The sequence below is a fragment of the Alligator mississippiensis genome, chromosome 1, assembly GCF_030867095.1.
Source record: "Alligator mississippiensis isolate rAllMis1 chromosome 1, rAllMis1, whole genome shotgun sequence".
NCBI lineage: Eukaryota > Metazoa > Chordata > Crocodylia > Alligatoridae > Alligator > Alligator mississippiensis.
Genome location: NC_081824.1, coordinates 16145998 through 16172538, shown reverse-complemented (window position 1 = coordinate 16172538; position 26541 = coordinate 16145998). Strand labels below are relative to the sequence as shown.

Sequence of the window (26541 nt, the reverse complement as noted above, 5' to 3'; positions counted from 1 at the left end):
TATTTGAGGAAAAATAGATGATACATTATATCTTACAACTAACTATTTTCCATTCAAACAGTAACACAGGAAGATGCTGAACATCCTCTAAAGCTTGATATTTTAAATAAGCAGATATAGAGAACTTGTATCCAAGTTTTAAAGGATTTGGCCAAGGTTGTCTCTGAACTGCTAAGGCTGATTTTCAATAAATCCAGGAAACTGGAATAAAGTTAATGCCATGCCAGTATTTTAAAAAGGTAAAAGGGAAGGTCCAAGTTAATTACAGGCCTATCAATTTAACATCTAGGCCAGGTAGATAATGTGTGACCCAGTACAGAAGGAAATATACTAATCATTATGGAGTTAAATCAGGGCTGCCCAAATGATAGCCTGCAGGCAATGTGCAGCTCCTAAAGAGTTAGTATGTAGCCCACAGGCTCCTGCTTGGCTGCTAGTCCCAACACTGCAGCATGCTGGTATATGTGACCAGGAGAGGGGTGGGCGAGTGCTGAGCACAGCTGGGGGTATGAAGCAGCACCACTTGCACTCCAGAGCAGGCGACTAGGAGAAGGAGGGAGCCAGACTGCCTGTGGTTCTATGGAGAGCGACAGGGGGAGAGGGGCTGCCCAAACAGTGCACACAGAAGAAAAAGAAGGGAGCCAGGCTGGATACATTATGTAAGCAGCACTGGGGGGGGGGGCAGGCGGCAGAGGACGGACAGACCCACCCATACCAAATGCAGCCGCAGTCTGTGGCCCATGTGGTATTCAGCCCCAGGGTGCCCATAACTTGGACAGCCTTAAGGTAAACCACTGAAAACACCAGAAGTCTGAAGACTAAATTACCTGAACTCTAAGCAGGACACTGGAGAAAATGTCTAACATCATCCTAGTACATATAAAAAGAAATATCACAGGGAACTTTAAAAGACTGTCAAGTTCTGGTGGCCACAATTCAGAAGGGTTATGCTGAAAAACCAGAAAGGGTTCCAACAGCCAGAAGAATTATCAATGTATTAGAAAATATGCCTCAATAGTAAAAGACATAAGGAGATTAATCTATAAATTTATCAAAGAGAAGTAAGGTTAAGAGGTGAATTGATCACAGTCTGGAAGTCCCTATTATATATATTATTATTATTATTATTATTATTTTATTTTATGTATTATTTTATTAAATGTTATTATTTATTAGATTGTGAGGAACACAATCTAATAACATCTAATGGACATGGGAAAAACAGATTTCTAAAGACAGGCCTTTTTACACAAAACAATTAATCACTGAAACAACTCAAAGGAATGAAGTGGATTCTCCAGAACTGCAAATCAAGCTCGGGTGGTGTCCTAAACTTCATGATCAGTTTTGGGTAGGCTGTCTCATGAAGCGGGTCAAGTTGGATGAACAAAATGATCCCTTCTAGCCTTATAATCTCTGAATCATTCTTAAGTAATATTCATGACAAATTAAGAATTAATTTTATTTACTTTAGATTTCAGGGCCTTTTTGAAATCTCCACATCTAAAATGTAGAGTCATAGAATCATAGAAAGTTAGGGTTGGAAGGGACCTCAGGAAGACATCTAGTCCAACCCCAAGCTCAATGCAGGACCAGCACCAGCTAGATCATCCCAGCCAAAGCTTTGTCTAGCTGGGTTTTGAAAATCCCCAAGGACAGACCTTCCTCCACCTCTCTGGGTAACCTGTTCCACTGTATTACTACCCTCCTAGTGAGAAAATTCTTCCTAATATCTAACCTAAAACTTCCCTAAAGTCACTGTAAGTAATTTTAATACCTTTCTTTGACTCGCAGTAGTACATCAAATATACTGCGATCGCTGTGGATTAAGGAGAAAATGGGCTCTTTTCCTTTGCTGGGTTTTTGGTTGTAGCTGTGTTCAGCTAAGGACACAGGCAGGCAAGGTTCTCTGGGTAGATGCAATATCTTTTATTACACCAATTGAGTAGTTGGAAAAAAGTTCTTTCCAAGCTTTTGGCCACAATCACCCTTCTTCAAGCACAGGGAGTCTCTGCTGTTCTGAGATCTCCAAGGAATGAAAGACGCTAAAAGTGTGATAGGATGTCAGTAAGAATGTAAATAGGTGAAAATTAGGAAAACAAAAGTGGGGGGGAACAAGGGGGGGGAAAAATGGGAAAAGTAAGTGGGGGAGACTCTACTGTACTTGAGTTTTCCAAAGTAGAAAAAAAGGCTAGTCTGTGAAAAAGACAAAAGCTGTAAATTAGGAAGACAAGGATAGAAGGTCATCCTGTCACACTTTTAGCTTCTTTCATTCCTTGGAGATCTCAGAATAGCAGACATTCCCTATGCTTGAAGAAGAGTGATTGTACCCGGAAGCTTGCAAAGAAATTTTCCAACTAGTCAGTTGGTCTAATAAAAGACATCACACATCTATCTACCCAAAGAACCTCATCTGCCTCTCTTCCTTTGTGCACTAGGTACTTTGAGAAGCTAATGTTTAAAATGTTAAGAAACTGCTTCTTTGGCCATTGACAAATTTGTGAAGTTCTGATGTGGATCAATGTCCCTCATTATCATGTTCTGTGAGAGTGAAAACAGTGTGACCCCTCTCAAAACTGCACCCAATATGCTTTTCTTGAATCAGAAGCCAATGGCACAACCATCTGTGTATCTGCACTCTTACTGTCTGGGATCTGAATCAATACAGTTTCAATAGCCAGGCTCTCTGCTCAGAATTTTTATTCCACTACATTTTAAGAAATCTTTTTGGTAGAGCACCAAGTGCACCATGACTTTATTTAATCTCTCCTTCTTGTATAGTTTTTAGCCAGGTACTGTGATGTTCCAAGGATTAATCATTCTATTATATTCAGTAATACTTTTTATGTCTTCTTCCACTGCTAGGTATTCTAGAAAACCCAATTTTCCTGTATAGCTACTTTAATTTTTCTATAAATTTATACTTTTTATTTTTTTCCCCACATGCCTAGTTAAAATCTTTGTGATTACTTCGCATTGACACATACCTTTAGAAAACAATTAAATCATACCTCTTTTTCTTCTTGCTTCCTTGATTTCTTCACACATTTTATTAAATTCTGGATCCAACTCAGCAGCAATTATGGCATGTGCTGTATCCTTTAAGGTACAAGCTCTGTGTCTAATTATTTTATCTATAAAGCAAGTTAATATAAAATCTGTTAGTTTTACTTATGTTTACGGACATACTTTTGCCTCTATACATACTTTAAGAGCACATGTTTTTTCAGAAAGAAAGAGAAAAATGAAAGAAACAAAACAAACATATGAAAATTAAGACAGGGAATGACCACACTGGATAAGAAAACCTGCATATCAAGTATATATCACAATTCAGCCCCTCTCCTGACTTCTAAATACTGTATTTACTCACAGAGTGTACAAACCTCTTTCCCAAAAAATCAGCCCTACAAAACTGAGGTGCGGAGACACTAATTTCTAAGCAGAACTAAAGCACAGAGCTGCTGTAATGCCAAAAGCTGCTGCCAATTCACCAGCAGCTGAGAGAGGGTTAAAACTAGCTTTTGCCTGAAAAGGCCAGAGCTGGCTGAGGGCAAACGAGTTGCTCCATGCCATCAGCTTCTGCCACAACTCTGGGGGAGAAACTTATTTTCTTCATCCTGCCTTCCTAGAACAAGGTATGCATCATATTTGGGGGCATGTGAGAAAATACACAACCTTCAGTATATGGACCGTATAAAAGTTCAAAAACGACTACTTAACAGTTGGACAATACAGCATCACGATGTAAAAATTACTACTTTGAGTTTATCAACGGTAGCATTTCTAACCAAATTAAAAAGAGCTGAATAGATTCATTTCTTACGAAGTTTTTAAATTTCATCCAGAAAGGAGCCTACAGAGACACTGTGGAATCCTAGAACCCCCATCATCAAAATTCCCAACAAAATATCTGGAGTAGGGGGAAAAGCACTACTGCTTCACCCCAGCTCAAGGCAATGCAGAGTCCCAGAGGAAGAAAGGACATCCTGCAGCATCTCTCACTAGTCTGCCTACTACTCAATGAAGAAGGAAGCAATGGAAACAGTTTGGAGAGTGTTTACTAAAGTGTTACTGCTCTAGTTGCCTTAATGGAAATTTAATCAGAACTACTTTAAAAATCACGAGGGATTACTGAAATCTTACTCCTTCAAAAAATTTTATATAAATTATTTAATCCTAAATCCAATCTGTAAAAGCTTCAGGAGCCTGGTGTTGATAGTTATTAAGGCTTTTAGTAGTGTTCTATATCATTCATCCATTTCTGTGTCTCAGACAACAGTTTTTTTAATTTAAAAGGAAAAACAAAAAAAAAAAACCTTGTACAGATCCAAAATTGTGTTTAAATTGTCTATTTTGCTCCTAATACTGACCGTTCTTTCCTTGGTGTCTGTGAGAATTTCTGCAATTTCATCAGTTTTGGGGGAATATGACGCTAAGAATTCCCCATGAGTCAAACTGGAGGCCTAAGTATTAGGATCATAAGAACATTTCCCATGGGATTATTTGTTTCCACTAGTCTGAGATGTACAACAGAAAGCGTTCCAACACCAGCTAGTTCAAAAATGAATTGTGATGTAACAGTTAACACTGTAGGAATTAAGACCTGCAATACGGATTGTGCTTAACTCAGCCAAATACAACACTATTTCTACCAAATGATTTCTTTGCTTTTAATGCAAACTTGTTAGGTTGCCAATAATCCATCTGGAATTACTATTTCTGGATGGTATCATTATTTCAAAAATAAAAACACAATGTACTGGTTAGTGCTTAAATTAGCACATCTGGCATAACAGGACACAATTTTGTGGACAGGGAATAAAATTCCTCAGATCCTAATGGCGCCATTATGTTACTATCTGCCAGGGACTAGAGTGGGATCCTATTCTACTTTGCTTGAGTCCCTAAAAAAAAGTAAACCCAAGAGGTAGATAGGTACTCTTCCTGCTTTTTCTGTCTTAACTGAAGGCTAAGATAATCCTGTGTTAGGCTAGGCGAAGGGGACCCTGTACACGATTTCAAGATGGGCAGTTCTTTTCCCCTTGTTCGATTTAGGCTCAAAGTGAGCCATGCTGAACCAGAAGTAATGCTTGATTTTTTTTCCCCTTCCCCTATTCAGTTTATTTGGAAAGATAGTTCAGACTTTCCATTCTGAATACTATACAGTATACTACTTACATTTATGCTGTGTAGTTTACAACTGAAAACTGTTTATTTCTTAAGTGTATTTGTTACATATATTCAGTTCTGATGATCAACAGGCCATGTTTTGATCTCGGTTCTACTGAGGCTCATTCACAAAGGTACTGAATTCAACTGATTTACTTTGAATTTACACTTCTCTACAGAAAGTAGAATTTAGTCCAACAATGAGTCTAAAACTAGATTTGTGAGAGGGAAGGAGAAGTAGGCAAAATTCTCAAAGCTTAAATATCTGTAGGAAGGCAGTGAAAAAAGAGGCTCATAAATTCTGCATTATTTGCCCTAATTTGATAATTCATCATGTTTCGTTGAAAACACTGAAACATCCCCCAATCATATTTGCTTGAACAGAGCATGGGAAAACTCTAGGAAATTACATTCCCCTGGTGCAATTGCACTGCCATTTCAATGGACCGTATTACTTTCAGGCTGCTCTGTATGGTTTACTTTGTGCTTGTGTGGTTCTTATATAATGGAGATGGATCCTTATACAATACACATTTAGTTGAACAGCTGGGCTGCCTTTGATTCAATCCAGGACTTTTTAATACTTATTTTGACCAAACATTGATGGGTTGGGTGATTACAGAGAAGATGGAGATGGGCTTTTCTCTGTGGCCATAGGGACAGGACTAGGAACAATGGCCTCCAGCTTTAGCAGGGAAAATTTTGGTTGGCAATTAGGATCTTTCTGACTATGAAGGTGATCAATCATTGAAACAGGCTAGCTAGAGAAGTTATGGAATGTCCATCCCTGGAAATTTTCCAAAGCAGATTGGACAGACACTTGGATGGGATGGTTTAGTCAGGGAATGATCCTGCCTTGAGCAGGGAGCTAGACTAGATGACCTCATGAGGTCCCTTCTAGCTCTCCTTTCCTATGATCATTATGATATTACAAAAATAGGCAAATTAATATTTTTGTGGAGAATGAGCAGGATGGAAACATCTATCCTGGTTTGAAGCATCATTATACCACTGAACTATATTCTGTGGGAGTTTTATCATAAACTAGATTAATATATAGCAGTATTAAGGCCTAACAGTAAAAGAGCACAATGCACAAATCAATGGCAGAATATTAATATAATTAGTTTCCAAAAGAGAAAAATTACACCACAGTAATACAGCTCTTCTCAAGAAATTCTCTGACTGGATTCCTACTCTTGAGCCTTTATAGTCCGAGATGAATAATAATTTCCCTATTAAAAGTTCCTAACTTTTTCTTGTATATCATACACAACTGCCATTCTTCCATGTCCTCTTGAACGTTCCACAGTAAAAGAAATGAGGGAGGAAAAAAAGGACATCTAACCTATAACCTACACTAGATTATTTTATAGTCCAGTGTCAGAAAAACAGAGAAAGAGAGCTTGGACTGCTGTCTGAGCCTGCTGCCTTGCTCATCTGAGCTGCTCTTACAAACTAATTCAGTACTTCAACCCTGCAACCAGAAACAATGAACAACAGAGTAAAATGGGAACAGTAGCATTCTTTAAAAAAAAAAAAAAAAAAAATCCAACCAAATTCAAAGAGGCAAGTGTGATGTGCCTAGCCTGAGAATGTGCACACTCAGAGATGTCTAGACAGATTACTGAATTAAAACCTAATACTGGAATGGCTAACAAACTATACGCTTTGAGAGCTTACTCAGAATGAAAATTATGTGCCGTTTCAGCAGTATTTTTATTCCTGTAGGACAATGCCTAGAAAAATGAGCAGAGAGAGATCTATAACAACTATAGGGAATATGAAAAATAGCTTGAAATTCACATAACTTAATTCCTACCCAAAACTACAATTAGCAAGGAACAGCTACATCTACTTCTGAACCAATAAATTAGCAAGCGTCCCAGTTTAACTGCTGGGAAGCAGTTGAAGAAAGACCATGGGAAATCCCTACAATGTCTCTGGGATGCCAGAGAACAGTATGCATTCCTACACAACAGAGAAGGCATCAGTGATGCAACTCTTTTATATGCAGTAGCTGTGTGAGCAGCAATTTTCTACTGGAATACAATGACTAGAGAAGCTGCCCTTTCAAAAAGACAATGACTGATGGACGTTAATAAACTACCATGTCTTGGAAAAACAGTCACAGAAGGAAGAGTGCCTGAAACAACACAGCAACAGTCATACAACCATGGAGAGGCTTGGCATGAAGCCACAATGTTCAAATAGAAACTGCCATCCATGATAAAAGAATGGATAAAAAGTGTAACAAGCTGCAAGTAAAAGCAGCAAGCATCTTCCTGGAAAGCACATGTGATTATTGCCTCAGACTGCCCCTTTTGGCAACCTGGTTTCTTTCTGGTTTGTAGCCTACATATGGTTTCAATGCACTAAAGGGACTTGATTCAACAAAGTCTTAATGTTTTGTCCCCTTCCAGAGGAAAAAAAAATCTGTTCAACCTCATTCTGGGTCAGAGCCCTACTTTCAACCTCAACTGCCATTTCAGACTTAATGTCACCAGAGACAGAAAAGGAGACTTTCCCCCCCATCCTTGCTGGATTCCTCATCTCAGGTCCCTAAGTGTGTACAGTTCTACCATCTAGCCGCAACCCAACACTGCAGTACACGTCTCGCACATTTTCCTTCTATAGTTGAGAGACATTCTTTTTAAAAATCTTTTTGAGTTCTGCCTCTAAGGATGTCCCAGGCCTCCTTCACTGATCACAATGGAAAGCATAACCCCCCAATTCCACTTAACCAAGAATATCCTGTGGCACCCAGGTGTGATTTTAATATTAGCACACACAGTTACACTCAAACTGTCCATAGTTAATCCACAAGAATTAAAAGATACCAACATGCAGACAGATATGCAAGCAATGAGATTTCTTGACTGCTCTTTTTTTTAGATTAATATAGCATTCTTTTGGTCTATAAACCTTTCTATCCAAAGTATAAAACTGCAAACAATCAGTGGCCATTATTAGACTGCAATTCAGTCTAATGAGGTCTGCAATGGTCACAGGCAAGTAGTGTCGGACCCCAATTACAAATAGGATGTGTTCTCACAGAAAAAATGAGACCAATGACCAATGACTTAAAAAAAAAAAATCACTATTTGTGATCTTGTTCATTCTTTAAAGAAATAAGAGGGAATGGATCTCTCCATTAGTGAAAGATCTTAAATACGGGACTAAAGGAAAAAACAATTTGGCTGCTCTTTAACAACTTACAGCCTGTCCTCCACTCCCTAGGTGTATCTGCATTACTGGCACAAAGAATAACAGTCAACAGCAAATATAATTCCCTGTTCTAAATTTTTTACTCTACTATTTTATATTGATTCATTTAATGTATCTTTTGTAACATTCCCATGGTCTATTTTAATTTTGTTTAAATTGGCAGAACGTGTAATTTTATTGCATGCTTTTACTAAAAACCATAAAATTATGTAATTTTATATAACATTAACAGCTTTTGCTAAAACAAGACAACAAGTATATAATAAACTACTACTACCATTAGTTCATCAAGGTTTCACTAAATTTAACTAGTGAAATCTTACTTCAGTGTCTGAATTTTGCCAATGGCAACTCATACCTATGAATAAGATATGCGGTCATCTAATTCTCCACAGTCCCAAGAACAACACAACCTGTACTTGGGGAGGCTGGGTTTTTTAAGTACAATTTTACCTAACCAATTTTACCTGATGCAAATGACCTAGGAACAACTGCATTGCTGATGAGTTGCACCTTTATGCTAGGTTCCAATTTCCTTGAACAACAGAACTAAGAAATAGTTATCTCTTTACCAGTAAGACATACCTGAGATCTCACTGGTGGTTTCTTAAGAGTTCATCAAAATAATCTCTTAAAATTTTGTAAATGAAATTCATAAAGTTTAAACATAAACAGATAAATATTAAAACTCCTTAAAGAAGGAAATAGGCAGACAAGGTCCTTTGGGTAAATATGGTATCTTTTATTAGACCAACTTAAATAGTTGGAAAAAAATTTCTAGCAAGCTTTTGGGTTTAAAAGCCTTTCGTTGAGCTGAGGAAGTCTCTGCCTGACAACAGACTTCCTCAGCCTGACGAAGGGTTTTTAAACCCGAAAGCTGGCTAAAAAATGTTTTCCAACTATTTAAGTTGGTCTAATAAAAGATATCATTCGCCCAAAGAACCTTGTCTGCCTATGTCCTAAGATCAACTCGGCTACAACACTTAAATAGGAAAGTCACCGAGAATATTAAAAGACGATGAGTTTCACTTTATCATGGAGCTTTTTAGACAGATACAAAATGCATCATCTGAAAAAGTGAAGTCTAGTTTCCATAGGCATTAACTAGCAGTAGCTCCAGAAGACAGATGGAAAAAAACAAATGATGCTAAATCCTAGGCATCATGAGCTTAGACCACAAGGTACATAAACAAATTGCTTGAACACACCTTAGCATCAAGGACAGAAGACATTAATATCTGCTGCATGACATAAGCATTAAGGAACAACAAGAGGCCAAGCACTAAAAACAAATGCACTAAAAAAATCATGATTAGATAGATGGTTGAAAGCATCTCTGAGAAACTGTGGTTATGGAACTTTTGCTCCTCCACACAGTTACAAATGGTCAATCAGTTATTGGCACTAAAGAGCAAAGATATGAAATGATAAGGACTGCAAATTATATAGAATGGAACAAATCCTTGTATAGGTGTATTGGCACAGGAGTCTACTGTGCACCTATACAAATGACTAGGCTTCAGCACAAACAGCGATGGCTAAAAATGTGGTATATGGCATCAGTTTATCTGCAAGTGATGGTAGATATTGCAGCTATTCTAATGATGGGTGGTACATTTGCTCTTCTGGACGTAAAAACCAACAGACCTGTAGGTCCTGCCACAGTGGTTACAGGTGTATACGGTGTTAGCCTGTCAGTACAGCAGCCCCCGTGTAACAAGGAACCCTAGCCCTGTTACCAGAAGGCAGGTCGGCTCCTTTAAAACCAGAACTTTCTGGGCACAGAATGCTGGCAAGGTGAGGGTTAAAAGCTGAGCCAGGCCATCTAGTCAGGTGACCGGATGGGGGCAGGCCAGAACTGTAAAAACCCTGGGCTGGGCAGCAGTAAGGCCAGCAGCCAAAGGGGAAGGAGTGCGTATAAGAGCTCCATGGAGAAGCTTGGTGAGCGGTCCAAAGGCTGGAGGAAAGGAACTACTGAGGACCCCGGAGAAGCGGCAGCAACCCCAGGACTGTAGCCAACGGGGGGGAGCAGAAGCACGAACCCCTGAGTAAATGAAAACTGGCATGCTGCCTTCTTTAATCATATTTTTTTTGGTGGTGGTTATAGCCCATGGACAGACTGTTTATATTTTTGTTATTGAATAACACCAGTGGTTTGGGTGAGGCAATTGGGGAAGGAGGCGGCCTCATTGGAGCCCCACTATAATGTGGGGACTCTGGCGCCAGTGTGGGCGCAGTATTCGGGGTGCACAGGCCCAGTGACAGAGAGGGCAATCCTAAAAGGCCAGGGTGGCCTGGTGCACCTGGGGTGCGACCATGGAGGGGTTTTTTTGGACTGGGACAGTGGAGTTTTGCAGCTGCTGCCCAGCTTCAAACTCAAGACATGGCAGGAAAGTAGGCAGCGGGACACGAGAAACCTTAAGGGAACTCCAAGGGTGCCCCGCAAAGGGTGCAGATAACGCAAAAGATGGCAGTGGGGAGGGCGACCTGTTACACCCCGTTTCCTTTGGTCACATTTCTATTGTAATTCAAGTGACTGTTTCTCATCATGATTGATAAGGGAGCACCAATTTGTCCCGTCTCCTGCCAAGGCCTCCAAAAGGTTTGGGTCGATTCCAAAAGCCTTCACATCCTGCTTGCAGTGGTCTTTGAAGTACCTGATCTACCCTTTTCTCTCCATCTGCAATTTGCCCATACAGGATGTCCTTCAGGATGCACCCATCTTCCATCCTGTGAAGAATGACAAGCCAGCATAGGTACCACTGTTTGAGTAGTACAGTGACAGTTGGTAGGTTGGCTTTGGCAATGACCTCTGTATTGGTGATTCTGTCTTACCACTTGATGTCAAGGATGTGCCATAGATGACATAGGTGGAAGCTATTCAGCTTTTCTTGATATGCATATGATGACCATGTCTCACTGTTATACCTAAGGACACTGAGGGAGCAAGCTTTGTACACAAGCAGCTTAGTTTTGATGAGTACTATATTGTTCTAGACTCATATGGACAACTTACTGAAAGTGGTAGTTGCCTTTCCAATGCACACATTTAGTTCTTCATCCAGTGATAAGCTGTCGCTCACTGTGGATCCACAGTAGCAGAACTTGTTCACTGCCTTGAGAGCAGTGTTGTCAAGACTGATAGAGGGTGACTGGTGAACCCCCTGTCCTAGAACCACAGTCATCTTGATGCTGATGGTCAGGCCAAACTTCCTGCAAGCCTGGAAGAGGTGAGTCATGAGTAGTTTCATAGTATTTGTAGTTGATCTTCTTCATAGGTGGCAAATGCAGCATTGTCAGCAAAAAGGAGCTCCCTAATAAGTATGTGTGTGACTTTTGTCTTGGCCTTTAGATGTGACAGACCATACAGTTTGTCATCTGATCCTGTGTGATGGTCTATGCCTTCCTCCAAGCCATCAAAAGCATAGTGCAGCTGCACAGAAAAGAAAATCCCAAAGAGTCTGGGCACCAGAACACAACCCTGCTTCACCCCACTCTTCATCCAAACAGGTCAAAGGTTGATCCATCAAACTGAATAGTGGCCTGCATGTTTTCATGAAAGGAGCAAATCACGCTGAGTAATGTTGGGGGGAAGCCAATCTTTTACCAGTTCTGCCGACAGTATCAAAGGCTTTCATCAAGTCAAAAAATGCTACATACAGTGGCTTACTTTCTCTGCATTTTTCTTGCAACTAGCATAAGAACAATATCATGTCCACTGTTGATCTCCCCACTCTGAATCCATACTGTCGTTGAGATGTCATCATCAAGTCACTGACCATCTACCATCAAAAAAGAGGCTTCTCCTCCTAGGGGATTTTAATGCTCAAGTTGACCAAGATTCATGATCTGTGCCTATCTGTCTGGGACATCATGGCATCAGGAAATGGCCTTCTTCTTGCGCTCTACACCTTAAACCGCCTGTGTATCACTAACACTTACTTTGTGGACAAAGAGCATCTAAAAGCATCACGGAGACACCCATGATCTGGCCAATGGCATCGATCAGACCTTGTGATCACCAGGACAGACCTGCCCAGTGTACTACACACCTACACTTATCAAAAACACAGATCATGACACAAACCACTCCCTTACTGTCAAAGTGAAAGTGATACCAAAGAGGCTGCACAGAGCCAAGCATAAGAGTCAGCAAAGAATTAACATACACAGCACAAAAGGCCAAAGCAAGTGCCTCAACTTTCAAAGGACCTTTGAGCTAGCTGTGTCTACAAAAGCAACAGCTACAAATGCTGAAGGAACTTGGAGTGGACTAAGAGCAGTCATCCAAGAACAGCCACAGAAGGATTTGGGGGGAAAAAAATAGTCAAAGACTGGTTTGAGGCACACTCAAAAGAGATGCTACCACTTGTTGAAGCCAAGAACACAGCCTACCTGAAACACAACCGGAATCCAACAGAAAGTTGCATGGCTACGCTGAAGAGTGCCAGGACAGTGGTACAGAAAACAGGCAGATGCTGCACAAACCAATACTGGACTGACCTATGTCAAGAGATGGTTTGCCTCAGACACAGGAAACCTGGGAATTAAGTGACAACCTGAAGAAAGCTCTTGGCCCAACTGTCACTAAAGTTGACCTCCTCAAGTCTCGAGACAGCAAAGTAAAAATCACGGGCAAGAACAAGCAGATGTCACACTGGGTTGAACGTTACTTAAAGCTTTACTCCCATGAAACTATTTCAGAAGATGAACTAAATCAACTTTCAACTCTAAGTGTACTGGCACAGCTAGACAAAGAACCTACAGCCAAAGAACTCAGCAGAGCCATAGACTCTCTAGCAAGCGGAAAAGCACCAGAGGAGGATGGCATCCCAGCTGAGGTTCTCAAGTGCGGGAAGGCTAGCCTGCTACCACATCTTCATCAACTCCTAGTGCGCTGCTGGAAGGAAGGTCAAGTACCTTAGGACATGTGTGATGCTAACATCAACACTTGCTACAAGAACAAGGGAGACAAGGGTGACTGCAAGAGCCATAGGAGCATCTCTCTCCTGAGCGTCACAGGCAAGGCTTTTACCAGAGTCATCTTGAAACACTTGCAACAATTTGCACACTGTGTCTATCCAGAGTCACAGCGACTAAAAATACAGTAATTGAAAATCAGCCTTCAAATGGACCAGTGCTCCAAAAACTGTCTGTAGAACACAAAAAATTGCCAGAAATACAGTGGGAAAAATACTACTGGAAAGAATTTAGAGTACAGAAGGAAAAACATCCCATTGGGCAGGGAGATGCATGGATTTCATTTGTATAAAAGATATTTTTGATATTTGTAAATTTAAAACTTGAGAGCTTTGGGAGTTCTCCCCTGTCTTAAACTAGTAGTTTAAAATCTAGAGCAGAAATAAATTCTTACGCTGTCTAAAGAAAACTGTTGATTAAAAAGATGTATAACCATTTCAGAAACACATAAGGTAAAAGAAAAAATGTGGTTAATTAAACTAATCACAACTGGACCTTCCAAAGAAAGAAAGGTCTTTTGCTTTAATGAAAGCAGTTTTAATTCACTGTCCTTCATCTGCAGATGGGATCAGTTTTCCATGAATCACACATTCAGGACAAATCTATAAATGGGACATTTCTTTCTTCACTTTAAAACATAACCAGCACTTTTGGAAGCTTTCAAATCAAATGCTTTGATTTGGAAGCATCCATCTTCCAAGCACACAATAATCCAGCCTCAACCAGTACAGAGGATGCCATTCGCTATATCTGCAGGTGAACAGCTTTCAGGTTAATGTCACCCAGTGTTATTTTTTAAAATCCAGCTCATAGCACAGAATAACCTGCCATTAGATACAAATATAGATAAAGATGATATAGATATATAAATAGGTATAGATGCAAACCAAATTTTTCCTAATCAACTGGAATGGATCAAATTGGTCAAGATTAATTTTATTCGTTGCCTCCTCACCCTCCACACTAAAATGAAGAGTTCTTAATTTTGTGGATAAATTTGGTCCTCTGGAGGCAAAAACATTAACACATTAGCAATGCCAGACGCTGTAAGATTATCCACAACACCGTCAAGTTAAGAGATGTTTTTGTTATGTGGACAGAGATCCTCCATGAATCAAACAGTATCTACTCCATTCATTTCCACTTATAACCTACTCAGGTTTAGAATGCAATTATCTGAAATTAACATCAAGTACTTTACCTCTACTGCTCTTATAAAGTCCTGAACACTTACTTTATCACCTAGTTAATTTTCATTTAAATGTTTATTTTCCATTCAAGAGTCTCTTAAGAGATTAAAAGCATAGACTTTTCAGAAAAGCAACTGTTTAGCCAACTTCTATTTTATGCAGTTTATTTAGATGCCCAAATAATAAGCATTAATTTTACAAAACAACCAGGCTTTCAAATTTAGGTAAGTCAAAGTTAGCTATTTCCTTACCTCCAGGGTCTTTGTCTGGATTATACTCTAATGCATTACTACAGATGAGATCAATGTCTGTTAGGAAATCCTTGGCTGTTAGATAGTTGTGTTTATCAATTTTGGTTATTACTGTTGAAAGGTCCATTGGCTCTTTGATAACTTCAAGATAATCTGAAACCTATAAACAAACAGCATAGAGAAATGACACAGGACCTTATGCATTACTTCTGCATGCTGCCAATTTCACACTTTTTATACACATTTATCCAGCAGGTTTAGCAATAATTACCAAATGCATATATTTAACATTTTAATTATTTCCATTTTCAACCCAGATGTAATAAATTATAAACAGACTCAATAAAATCATAGTGTTCTGCAGAAAATTAAATTTATTGTTCCTTCAGAGATTCACTAATGCATCTAATTTTCAAGGAAGTTCAAGTTAAATATTTAAGATAATCAAAGTCCTTTTATATTCCATACACAAACAACATTTTTAATTTTGCCCTGGAAATGAATAATACACCTGGAAATGAATATAGTACACCTATAACAAACCTCAAAGTAAAAGTGTGAAGGCCTTTTAATGTCCACTTTGTAAACAGGCCTTTTTTTTGACTAACTAGTTAAACTGTCAACCTTTAAAACCAGTTTCAGCAAAACATCTGAAAAAAAAAATCTGTAAATAGTAATTTATGTAGTGAAAGATCTACAGTTGGGCCTTAAAACAAGGTGTTCTCAAAGGGCTTTGTGTGTCTGTGGAGTTCACCGTGCACATAGGGCAGGAGATACTGGATTCCTACAGCCTTTGGGGCACACTGAAGGGTGTTTAGTTAAATTTGTGGCTTTATGAGGAAAGTGTCGTTGGCAAATGAAGATGCCAGAAGAACTAAATGAACAGTTTCACGGAAATAGCCAAATACATATTGCTTACTCTTTATTTTAATTAAAAACAAGCTTAAGCACAAGTGCTTCAATGTAGTTAATATTACAATCCATTAAAATATAGGTAATCTGAGTGTTTATGCAGCCTTGAGTATATTAAAATCACCTATATGTTACAGTGCTTTTTACCAAAAAATAAAACATTACATGTTCAGGTCAAATGCAATGACTCTGAAGGACTTGTTTTAAAAAAAAAAAAAGGAAATATTTTTAGAAGCTCCTATAAAAACGTATCATAATATAAACCTTATATTGAGATTGTACTTCAACGGTATACTTTTATTTTATTTTGAACAATGGCTAAAAATGACAACGTGTCTCAATCTGTTTCATCTCCCCATGTATAAACCAGTAAGTGTACAAGTAGAATGATTTCTCTTAGAGGCCCTGCTAATTCATCCTGAGATCTGAAAGTCAAGCTTAACTTTTTCTGACATATATATCATCCCTAATAAGAAAGGAAGTCATTTGAAACTGCAAATGTTGTTGGTGCACAAGCCAAAAAACCCACATTCATATAGCCCTTATCACATAGCAGCATTCTCTCCACAATGTAAATAGGAGTCAAATGAATTTGGCATACTAGAAAACAGGCCTCTGAAAATATACAAGGACCAGTTCTGTTAAGTAAACAAAAAATGGTCAGATCAAGTTGGGACAATTCTTAGAGCTATCAAAGCTTTGGCTTTGGCAAGTGATTAGATCACATTTTGGGTTTTTTTTAATCTATTTCATGTCCATAAAATAATGATGGTAATTCTTCCTTTCTTATACCATATCCTGTTTTATCTATTTAAGCGGTAAATAAAACAAAATCTCATGTACACACAGAGCCCTATATAATAATGAAGCTATTAAGCACTACCATCATAAAATAATTAAAGCAAGCTATTTTTCTGACCATAAACAGTGTAAACTGGTCGTTATAAAGAGAACTTTCAGTTAAGAAAACCACTCAAACTGGAAGTTGAGTGAAGACTGGATGTTGCCCTCCATGAGTGCCTGTTAACTTGGTATGCAACTAAAAGTACAGTTCTACTCAAAAAAAAAAAAAAAAGGATACTAAATATGATATAGTAGGGGTCCCATGCTTGTTTCAAAGACTCCCCAAACAAACAACTGCAGTTTGAAAACAAACATTTTAATTTAACCTTCAGCCCAACAGTGTTATTCTTCAACCTAACCGTTAAATGGAGACTTTTTCTACTCCACACACTAGCTAACAGGTGATAGATAACCTGTAAGCAGACTCATAGGTTTGCAGGCCAAATCCTATGGTCTAAAAGTGCCCTGAGGACATGGATGCCTTCAACAGGACTTCACAGATGTAAATGACTAAAACTTAACCAGGTTAAAGTGTTGGTGTAGATGTGATGGTGAAGGAAATACTCAGGCAAGATCATTTTGGTGATATTTTTCTTCGACCAACTAGATAGTGGGACAAATGTTAGGCAAGCTTTGGGACATAAAGGCCACATCAAGATGAGTGCCGCCATGAGGTACGGGGCACTGCAGACGTGTCTGTGGCACCACGTACCACATGTTCAGTTGTTCTCAGCACTGCAAGGGAGCAGCACAAAGGGTTTTTTTTTTTACCCCCATAAAGCAAAAAAAAACAAAGCAGTGAACATGGACACAGTGTGCCCTGCCCAAAGGTGGAGCCTGGCTAGCTGGAGCCACAGTCCACTGCCAGCCAGGCTCCGTGCAGCAGAATCACCATTGCTGCAGCCCCAGGAGACCCCCAGCACCCCAGGTAAGGCTGCTAGGGCCAGCCCAGTGCTCCCCTACCCCACCCAGGTTAATGTGCCACATACCAGAGCACACGTGGCATCGGCATTCCCCAGTGACAACTAGCAGCAGCACAAGGTGCACCACTGCTGGTTGTCCCCAGGGAACCAAACACCCACGCAGATCTGAATGTGGCCAAAGTGCCCTCGTTCCAAATACACACTTGGTTCAATAAAAGATATCACCAAAAACAACCTTCCTTCTCATACTGAAGTTAATAAATATTTCTGTTGATGCTTTGCATGGGTAAACATAGTAAAGGCTTCTTTCTGTCACTGAAGATAGCAAATGTAATTTTAAATATATACTGGCAGCAGATTTGATTAAAGGTGCTGCTGTTTTTACAAAGTCAATTTTCAGGGTGTAAAGGCAATTCAAATGACTATTAGGGACAGGATTAATGCAAAGATCTTCCCTGAGCCAGAACTGTATGCAAGAATATGCTCCTGATCACTCCAATTCCTTCTTGCATACTTCCTGGACCACCACTGCTACCATACTCCAACACTGCTACGTTTATATTATGGCATAGAACAGAGCTGTCCAACTGGCAGCCCATGGGCCATGTGCAGCACCCATAGGGTCAGTATGTGGCCCATGGGCACCCACCCAGCTGCCACTCCGCACCCCAGTTGCTCTTGCCCTGCTGGCCAGGAGGGGGTTTGAGTATCAGAGCTGTGCATGTGGCAAAGACCGGAGCCAGGCTACCTGCACTGCAAGTGGGTAGTATGCACAGCTGTAGGAGAGAAAGCCATGCTGCCTATGCTATGGAAGGATGCCCACACAGCATGCTTGCCTGGCAGAGGGTGTAGCCAGGCTGCCCATGCTGTGCATGTGACAGGGGCTACACTCTGGGCAACCCATTTGGTGGGTGGGGTGTGCAGTCCCTAGCTGCCTGGAAGTTGGACAACACTGGTACAGAATATTATGACTATAACACCAGCTAAAGGCTGATGATCAGGATAGGCTAGGTCATGGATATACCATTGTTATTCTAGAGATTAATTTCTCCATGCCTTTTTTTTATTAATTAGACTTTTTTTTTCTAATGGATTCAACTTTTTTTTTTTTTTTTTTTTGCACATTACTGAAACAAGACCTCTTCAATATCCACCGGTTTGCTGAAGATGTTAAAGCGTTTGTCTGTGGCCAGCCTCTTGGTAACATCTCTGAGAAACAGCCGCAGCTCCCTCAACGTGTTCTCCTCCTGGTCCTCCATTCGTTGTTTTTCTGATTCGGACAGCTGACGGGTAGGAGAGGGCAGTGCAAGTGGAAGAACTTCCACAGCACAAAGAGCTGGGGAAAAAAGCAGGAAAAAATTAACCAATGCTAAACAGTAAAAGGACCTCTCTTCCTGAATTTTCAGAGTGTTTAAACTGTAAGGGAAAGTTTTCCCCTTACACTCCCCACTTTTCGAGTCTGACCTTTCAAAACTCTACCCTTCCTCCCTCCACATGAAACAAGTGAAGAGTTTTTCCCTAAACAATGAGAAGCTGTCAACTGTTAGTCACACAAGCTGCAATTCTCCACACCATTTAAAAAGAAAAAAAAAAAAGTCACAGTTGAAGATGTATTCAATCCGCCTCATAAATATTACTGGCTTTACTATAAATTAGTTTACCAGCCTGTTTCCTTCTTGGGGGAGGCACTGCAGCCTGATCAAGAATTAACCCTTGGAAAAACCTCAGTCTGTCTTCTTCACTTGGTCTTTGTATATAAAAAACCTCTTCATATTGGATTCTGAAGATACACTTCACCTACAAGAAAACAATGCCACAAGTGTCTATTAATGGTAGATTAGATTCTATTAATGGCAATTAGATTCTATGCATGGTAAAGTTATAAATTTGATATCATTTTCCAGGTATTGAATCTAATTATCAGAGCACCGTCTCAAATTCACCCTGCCCCCTCCCAGCAGGGAAAGCAGTGGTTAGGGGGGAAGGAGGGCGAGTTAAGTGGCCCCCGTACCCTCTGCAGCCCGTTACCTTCTTCCTACTGTAGCCTTCCTGCTCCCCTTGCTACCTGCCCACATCCTCTGCCTACCCACAACCTTCACCCCTTCCCCCTGCTCCCCAGTCTTTGCCTCTCCCCCTGGCCTCCCCTCCCTTGCTATCAAAGGCTGCTTGGGCTCTGTTCCCTCCCAGAGCACAGCACATGGAAGCACAGCCCGTGTCAGCAATTCAGCAGTGTTGGTGCTGCTCACTGGCCAGACAGGGGCCATGTAGCAATGACTGCTGCTGACTGGTTGGGCAGGAGGAAGAATTTCTGTGTGCTCCATGCCCAGGAGGGAACCCAGGCCAAGCCAGCACTGAGCTGTCTGACAATAAAGGATGGGGAAGGAGCAGGGGGAAAGCAGAAGCTGCAGAGGGCAAGTAGAAGGTGGGGGAGAAGGGGGGGCCGCAGGGGCAGGAGCCTGCTGTGCGTCTAACTCTGGCCCCAACCCAGGCTCAAGGACCAGCATCAGAGCTGCAGCAGCCATCTCTGCCCTCCCCCACCCTTTGTACATAAAATCTAAAAAAAAAAGGGCTTTATCCCCATGGTAACTGCAGGGGGGGCATCATCCTCAAGTACATACAGTAAGATAAAAAATATTTCAAATTTATTCTTTCTAATGCTCTGCATAACATTACTAAATTGCAAAAATTAGTATATTTAAATTAATATTAAACGCTTCATTCAATGAGATTTTAGAGTTTATATAAAGCTACATTGACAGGTTTCATTAGAAGTATTTCAAAATAAATTTTAAAAAAATTAAAACATATTTCACACTTACCTCTTCAGGCAATTCACTGTACATAGATTCAGAGGTAGACAGCAGAAATATAGGGGAGAATGATGGTATATCTTGCAGCAAAGTTAGAAAAGTAGCTCTCACAGTTTCACTAACAGCTTCCCACCAGTCACCAATATGAGGCATGTAAACAATACTTGGTACTGTTCTTCGAGCTTCACGAAATATCTGTTTGAGAGAAACTAGTATTTAAATTCAGAAATTTAGCGAATAATGAAATAAAATGGGAGATTTAGGTAACACCAGAATCTTTAATGATTTCAATGCACGTCCCTCCTATCATCTCAAGTTAATTCAAGATAAATAATGCTTTCCAACAAGTGTTCTTATCCATGCTGCTTGCTTTATCACATTTTTAGCTCATTGTGCAATGGAATTCAGAACAGCTACAAGTCATACAGGCAAATGTGTTTTAATAAACTATTAAAGTGCCAATAATTCACATAAAAAGTTAAACTACCATCTTACAACAGCAAAGAAAACTATAAAGTGACAGACAAGCTTATGAATGGGATACTGTCAGGAATCGTAAGTCTTATATTAGGACTATTAAACAGTTTTGTTTTAAAACAGTGTCCTGAGCTGGTTGCTGAGGGTCCAAACAAGTACAGTAGTTGGCAGAAGGAATTAATTTTTTCAAGAGCAAGGAAGCACTTTATTTAATACCCATCATGTCATTTTTATATGAGAATTTTTGAAGCTTAATCATTATTCTCCATGGACTCCTATATTTTTCACTAGTGTATGATGTATCTGTTCCATTTTGAACCTTGACTGTATTATCCAATTGTATGTTCAACCACGCTTTTTTTGTACTGCTCAAACTCCACCTAATTTCCATGTCTTGTGCCTTTACAGTCCAGACAGAGCTACACAAAATTATGTCAGACTATCACAATCACCTAGTTTTAAACTTAACAGGATCACACCTCTTACTTTTTACCTTCACTATTTCTAATGGCAGAGTCCTTCAAAATTGCTTTATACTCACTTATATTCCTCACAGTAGATCATAAGGTCTTTCAACTCATTCTTCGAGATTACCACTGTTTTCTATTCACTATCTTTTTCTACAAATGTCTTGGAATCATCTTAAGCACTGTCTTTCTGATCCCACAACTAACACCATGAGATATACAAGTCTCCTTCCTTATTTATAATGCAAAAGCTTTTTATTTAAACTTTGGCTTCGACCATTATATTTTTCAGGCATGCCCTTTTCTTTTAGGCACAGAATGAAATATGACAAAAATCAAATTCTCTTTACCACAATAAAAATTGTTTATAGTAATTCTGAGGAAACTCCTTTTATACACATTTGCTTGCTAACATTGTTGTATGAATCTGCCACATACAGTTATTCACTGAATGACTGGTATTCTGGGCACAGAAAGCATAGGTATATTTCATGGAAAAATGAATAAGCATATCGGGCACTAAGCTTATATCCAGAAATTTCAATAAAAGGTTCCAAAATACAAGGACCAGAAAAAACACTTTGGTGGACCACGAGGGATTTGGTTAACTACTTTTACCGTAATGGAATATGCATATTAATATTAAAAACCACTTAAGTACATATTGTTGGTAGTGTTAGGAGTGATGTCGTAGCCATGATGGTTCAAGAATTATTTCTTAGGAAGATATTTTTTAGTGGAGCAACTGCAGAGCTGAGATAGAGTTAGACAAGCTTTTGAATGCAAGACGCTTCCTATCATCTTAAGAAATCCTGGCCTCTCATAAATATATGTTAAAATTAGCAGCCCATATAGCCAACTTTACATTTATTCAAATTATCTGTTTAAAAATGTTTATAAACAATTCTCTGTGTTACCTTTTCCTAATAAAACATCCTTCAATTATCTTATTTGGAAGGTAACAGTAGAAATTCCAAAGATAAGCTAGCAATTTTTTCATTTAAAGCATACCTACACCATTTTTATTAAGTTAAAAAAAAATAAAAGAACCATTAAAGCCTCCCTGTTTTTCAATGCTTGCTGAGCACAGCATACATTTTATGGAAATTTACAAGTAAATCTGTTAGTGAGGCACTTAAAAGCATGAAGTACTGGGACTGCAGCAGACCTGCAAATATGGTTTGCTATAGTGAAATCTCATTGAGCTGAAAAGCGTCAATTTTGAGAGCGCTCCCTAAAGGATTAATATTTTTGGTACAGGTAAACCAACAGATGTCCCAAGAACAAGTACAATAAAGGTACAGGAACATGATGTGAAACCAAGTCAGAAACTGGCTATATTTATTAAGTACACTGCTGTAATAGATGCAAAACATATAGTCCATACATAGTGCACAACTGATTCAATGTACGAACTTAGTAATCATCTTCTGAACAGTTTTTTTATAATACCTGTACATGCATGCCTTTCTAAGTAATTCTGGAGTATACCTGCTCACTACAATGTTGTCAGGGGCAACATCTTTAGGTGGTAAGTGCTACCTCTTTTTATTATTAAACATGCAGAGAGTTTTGGAAAGTGAACAAGTTCATGTTTCTGACGTTACAAACAGATATTGCATTTGTTGGAGGATAAGCCATTCTGTCTGTTCTCAAGATAAATCCTGAAAAGGTTCATAAGAAGTACCAATAGTTTATCCCGAGGCATCACAAAGCACATCTGAATGGTTATCCTACGCATCATTGAACAAATAGATGAAAAGCGGCAGTATGTTCTGCAATTCACTAAACCCCGATTAGAAGGGCAATGTGTATACATGCCAATCCCAGGACACTTCTGTTTTGGGACAAACACATGCACAACATGTCAAGAGACAAACGCAACATCTGTTCCTGGACTGTAACACTTGCTTGTTTTTCATATTCTTCCCCATTCTATGTTTTTACATCTGTAATTTCACTATACTGAAATTTATTATAGTAAAGCACAATAATACAGGCTCATGTAAGAGATGAGCTGAAGATCCGCATTTTCTTCATTACGTTGAAATTTCTGTTTTAATGATGACAGACAAGCTTCTTTGGGTTAATCTCGTATCATTTGTTCCGGTGCAAGACGCGCAGGTGTAAGCCTGCTGTACCCCTGTGAGCCTAAGGACCCCCGATGAGCCCCGGCCTGCCCGCAGGTAAGCAGGGGCCCAAGGAGGAAGGGAGCTAAACAGCTGGGAGCAGGCTGAGTGGGGATGAGGAGGGTCATGCCCCCGCCCTGGTTCCTACTTCACCCAGCCCCCCAGGGAGCTGCACGACCAGAGCCTCACGAACAGGCCGTGCAAACAGGTGCGCTCCTGGGCCCGGCGCACGAGTTAGTGCAGGAGTTCGCACAAAAGGGTGCACGGGAGGGCCCTTGTCCCTGCCTATGAGCCCCTCAGAGTAGCCAGTCCCAGCCACAGCTGGCCTACCAGTGGCATAATGCAGATGGGCACATGCCGCACCCCGAGGGTCCCCTCAGGGACTGCAGCCCCCCCTCCCCCCCAATGGCCCCTCAGAGGCCTCCACCCAGACGGAGCCCACAGTCCTGGGCTCCACACGGACGGAGCCCCGGCTCTCGGCTGCAGGGGCTGCCTGTCCCTTTTTCAGGCTCTGGGGCCTGGGAGCATAGCCACCTCCCCTTGTGAGGTCTGCTCCCTAGTGGGTCTCTGGCGCACCAGCTTGAGGAGCTCGAGGCCACAGTCCAGAGACTGAGCGCAGGAGATTGACTCCTACTGCCAGGCCCTTCTCCCTCAGGAGCCTGAGGGTAGACCACAGTCTCCCTCCAGGACAAGGGAGGACTCGGGGACTTCCCTTACTGTCCAGCCCAGGGGTTGGATCAAGGTGATCAAGAGCCCCAAGGCCTGCCGCACCAAGGCCCCTGCTCCGCTGGAGCTTTGCAACAGGTACTAACCTCTTGAAGCCCCAGCAGAGCCTGCTGAGTTGCCAGCTCCCGCAGGCAACACAGGCTCTACTGTAGTTACTGCCCCTGCTCTCCCCAAGACAAAATGCAAAGTGTTTATTGTGAGAGACTCCAGCCTGAGGGGAACTGAAGGGGTAATCTGCCGCCCCGACCCCTTAGCCCAGGAAGTTTGCTGCTTCCCGGTAGCCAGAATCAGAGACATTGCAGAGAAAATCCCTAAGCTCCTCCAGCCCACTGACCACTACTCTATGCTCCTCATCTACTGGGGCACCAATGATGCGGCTTGGAGCACTCCCAGCCGGATCATGAGGCGCTACAGGGATTTGGGAGCGGAGGTAAAGGGTCTGGGGGCACAGGTGGCGTGTTCTTCGATCTTCCTCATCTCGGGCTACAGGCTGAGAAGGAAGAGGAAGATCCAAGTAGTAAACCAAAGACTGAGGCATTGGTGTCATGGGGAAGGCTTTGGCTTTCATGACCACAGCCCACTCTTTGGCGATAGAGGCAGCGAGCTGCTGGGAAGGGACGGCCTTCACCTCCCTCCGCTGGGGAGGAGGCTCTTCTCAGCCAGACTAGCTGACCTGCTCCACCGAGCTTTAAACTAAGCCCACCAGGGAATAGGGGGAATACTGCCACTGCTGACCTGCTGAGCAACCCTTTCAAAGCCAGCAGGCCAAGGCACTTAAGGGAACCCACCCCTGCCCCAGCCCTGGAACGAACTGTAGGCAAGGTTAGGGCCCCCAAGGGGACACTTGCATGCCTATACACAAATGCCAGGAGCTTGGGGAACAAACAGGAGGAACTTGTCCTTCTGCTAAACACTAATAACTATGATGTCATAGGGATAATGGAGACCTGGTGGGACTCCACCCATGACTGGGCCACAGGTATGGATGGCTATACCCTGTACAGGAGGAATCAAGCGGACAAAAGGGGCGGGGGTGTAGCTCTCCATGTCAAGGAAAGCTACCCATCCCTGCAAGCTGACACTGGCACCCACTGTGGACGACTTGAAACCCTCTGGGTTAAAATCCATGGGGAACACAGCACAGGGGATACTATGGTGGGTGTCTACTATAGACCCTCTACACAGGGTTAAGACCTTGACCAGGAGTTTGCCAAGGAATTGGCTGAGGCCGCACGCTCCTGGTGTATGGTGGCCATGAGAGACTAACTACCCAGACATCTCATGGGAGGAGCGCTCGGTCAAATCCAAGCGGTCACAAAGCTTTCTCTCGTGTGTGGATGACCTCTATTTGATGCAGGAAGTCTATGGGCCAACAAGAGGTAAAGCGCTGCTCGACCTGCTACTGGCAACTGGGAACAACCTAATCAGTGACCTATCGATCAAAAGGAAGCTGGGGGACAGTAACCACGAGCTAATCACCGTCACCATCCGCCGTAAAGCTGGCAAGTCAGTCAGTAATACAGAAGTCCTCGACTTCAGGAAAGCTGACTTTGACAAGCTAAGAAGGCTTGTCAGTGAGGCCTTAAAGGGTCACAACCCAAAGGGGAGGGGAGTTCAGGACAAGTGGTTGCTTCTCAAGGGAACAAACCTGGATGCGCAAGCAAAGTCCATCCCATCTGGGAGGAAAGGGAGCAAAAGGGCACAGCAGCCCCCTTGGCTCTCCAGGGAACTGGTGGACCTCCTGCATCTTAAAAGAAAGACTTACAAAGGATAGAGGACTGGAACCATCAACAAGGAGGAATACTCTGCTCAGGTCTGGACCTGCAGAAAGCAAACCAGAAAAGCCAAGGCTGCAATGGAACTCCAGCTAGCTACAAATATCAAGGACAATAAAAAGTCCTTTTTTAAGATCTGTGGGGAGCCAGAGGAAAAGCAAAGGCAACACTGGACCCCTGCTAAACCAGATGAGACAACTGACAACTGATGCCCAGGAAAAAGCAAACTTGCTTAACGGGTACTTCATGACAGCTTTTCATTGGTCCCATGGGACGCCCCTGCCCACTGTGGGTCAGGGAGAGAGATTCCTTACCCTCCATCAAAGCTTACCTCGTGAAGGAACACCTTGACAGGCTGGATATCTACATGTCATCCGGCCCTGACAATCTATACCCAAGGGTTCTCTAGAAGCTGGCAAGCATCATAGCTCAGCCCCTGGCGCGGATCTTTGAGACCTCCTGGCGCTCTGGTGAAGTGCCCGAAGATTGGAAGGAGGTCAATGTGGTGCCTATCTATCTTCAAGAAAGGGAGGAAGGTAGATCCGGCAAACTACAGGCCCATCAGCCTGACCTCTATCCTGGGGAAGGTCTTGGAAAAGATTATCAAAGAGGCCATCCTTAACGGACTAGTTGACGGCAATATCCTGAGGGATACGCA

At 41.4% G+C, this 26541-nt stretch overlaps 1 protein-coding gene across 2 annotated transcripts in view; it reads right to left on the bottom strand.

The window, feature by feature from the left end:
- The window catches only part of ATAD2B (ATPase family AAA domain containing 2B), a 138734-nt gene that overhangs the window by 28905 nt on the left and 83288 nt on the right, over nucleotides 1-26541 (bottom strand). The window contains exons 19-23 of one of the 2 annotated variants that reach the window (XM_014601590.3): nucleotides 20319-20504; nucleotides 19161-19296; nucleotides 18639-18835; nucleotides 14822-14981; nucleotides 3012-3134 (exon numbers count right to left, since the gene is read on the bottom strand). In XM_014601590.3, coding sequence (XP_014457076.1) covers nucleotides 3012-3134; nucleotides 14822-14981; nucleotides 18639-18835; nucleotides 19161-19296; nucleotides 20319-20504 — 802 coding nt within the window. The remainder of the gene's footprint in view (nucleotides 1-3011; nucleotides 3135-14821; nucleotides 14982-18638; nucleotides 18836-19160; nucleotides 19297-20318; nucleotides 20505-26541) is intronic. The other variant, XM_019481442.2, reaches the window with a different exon arrangement.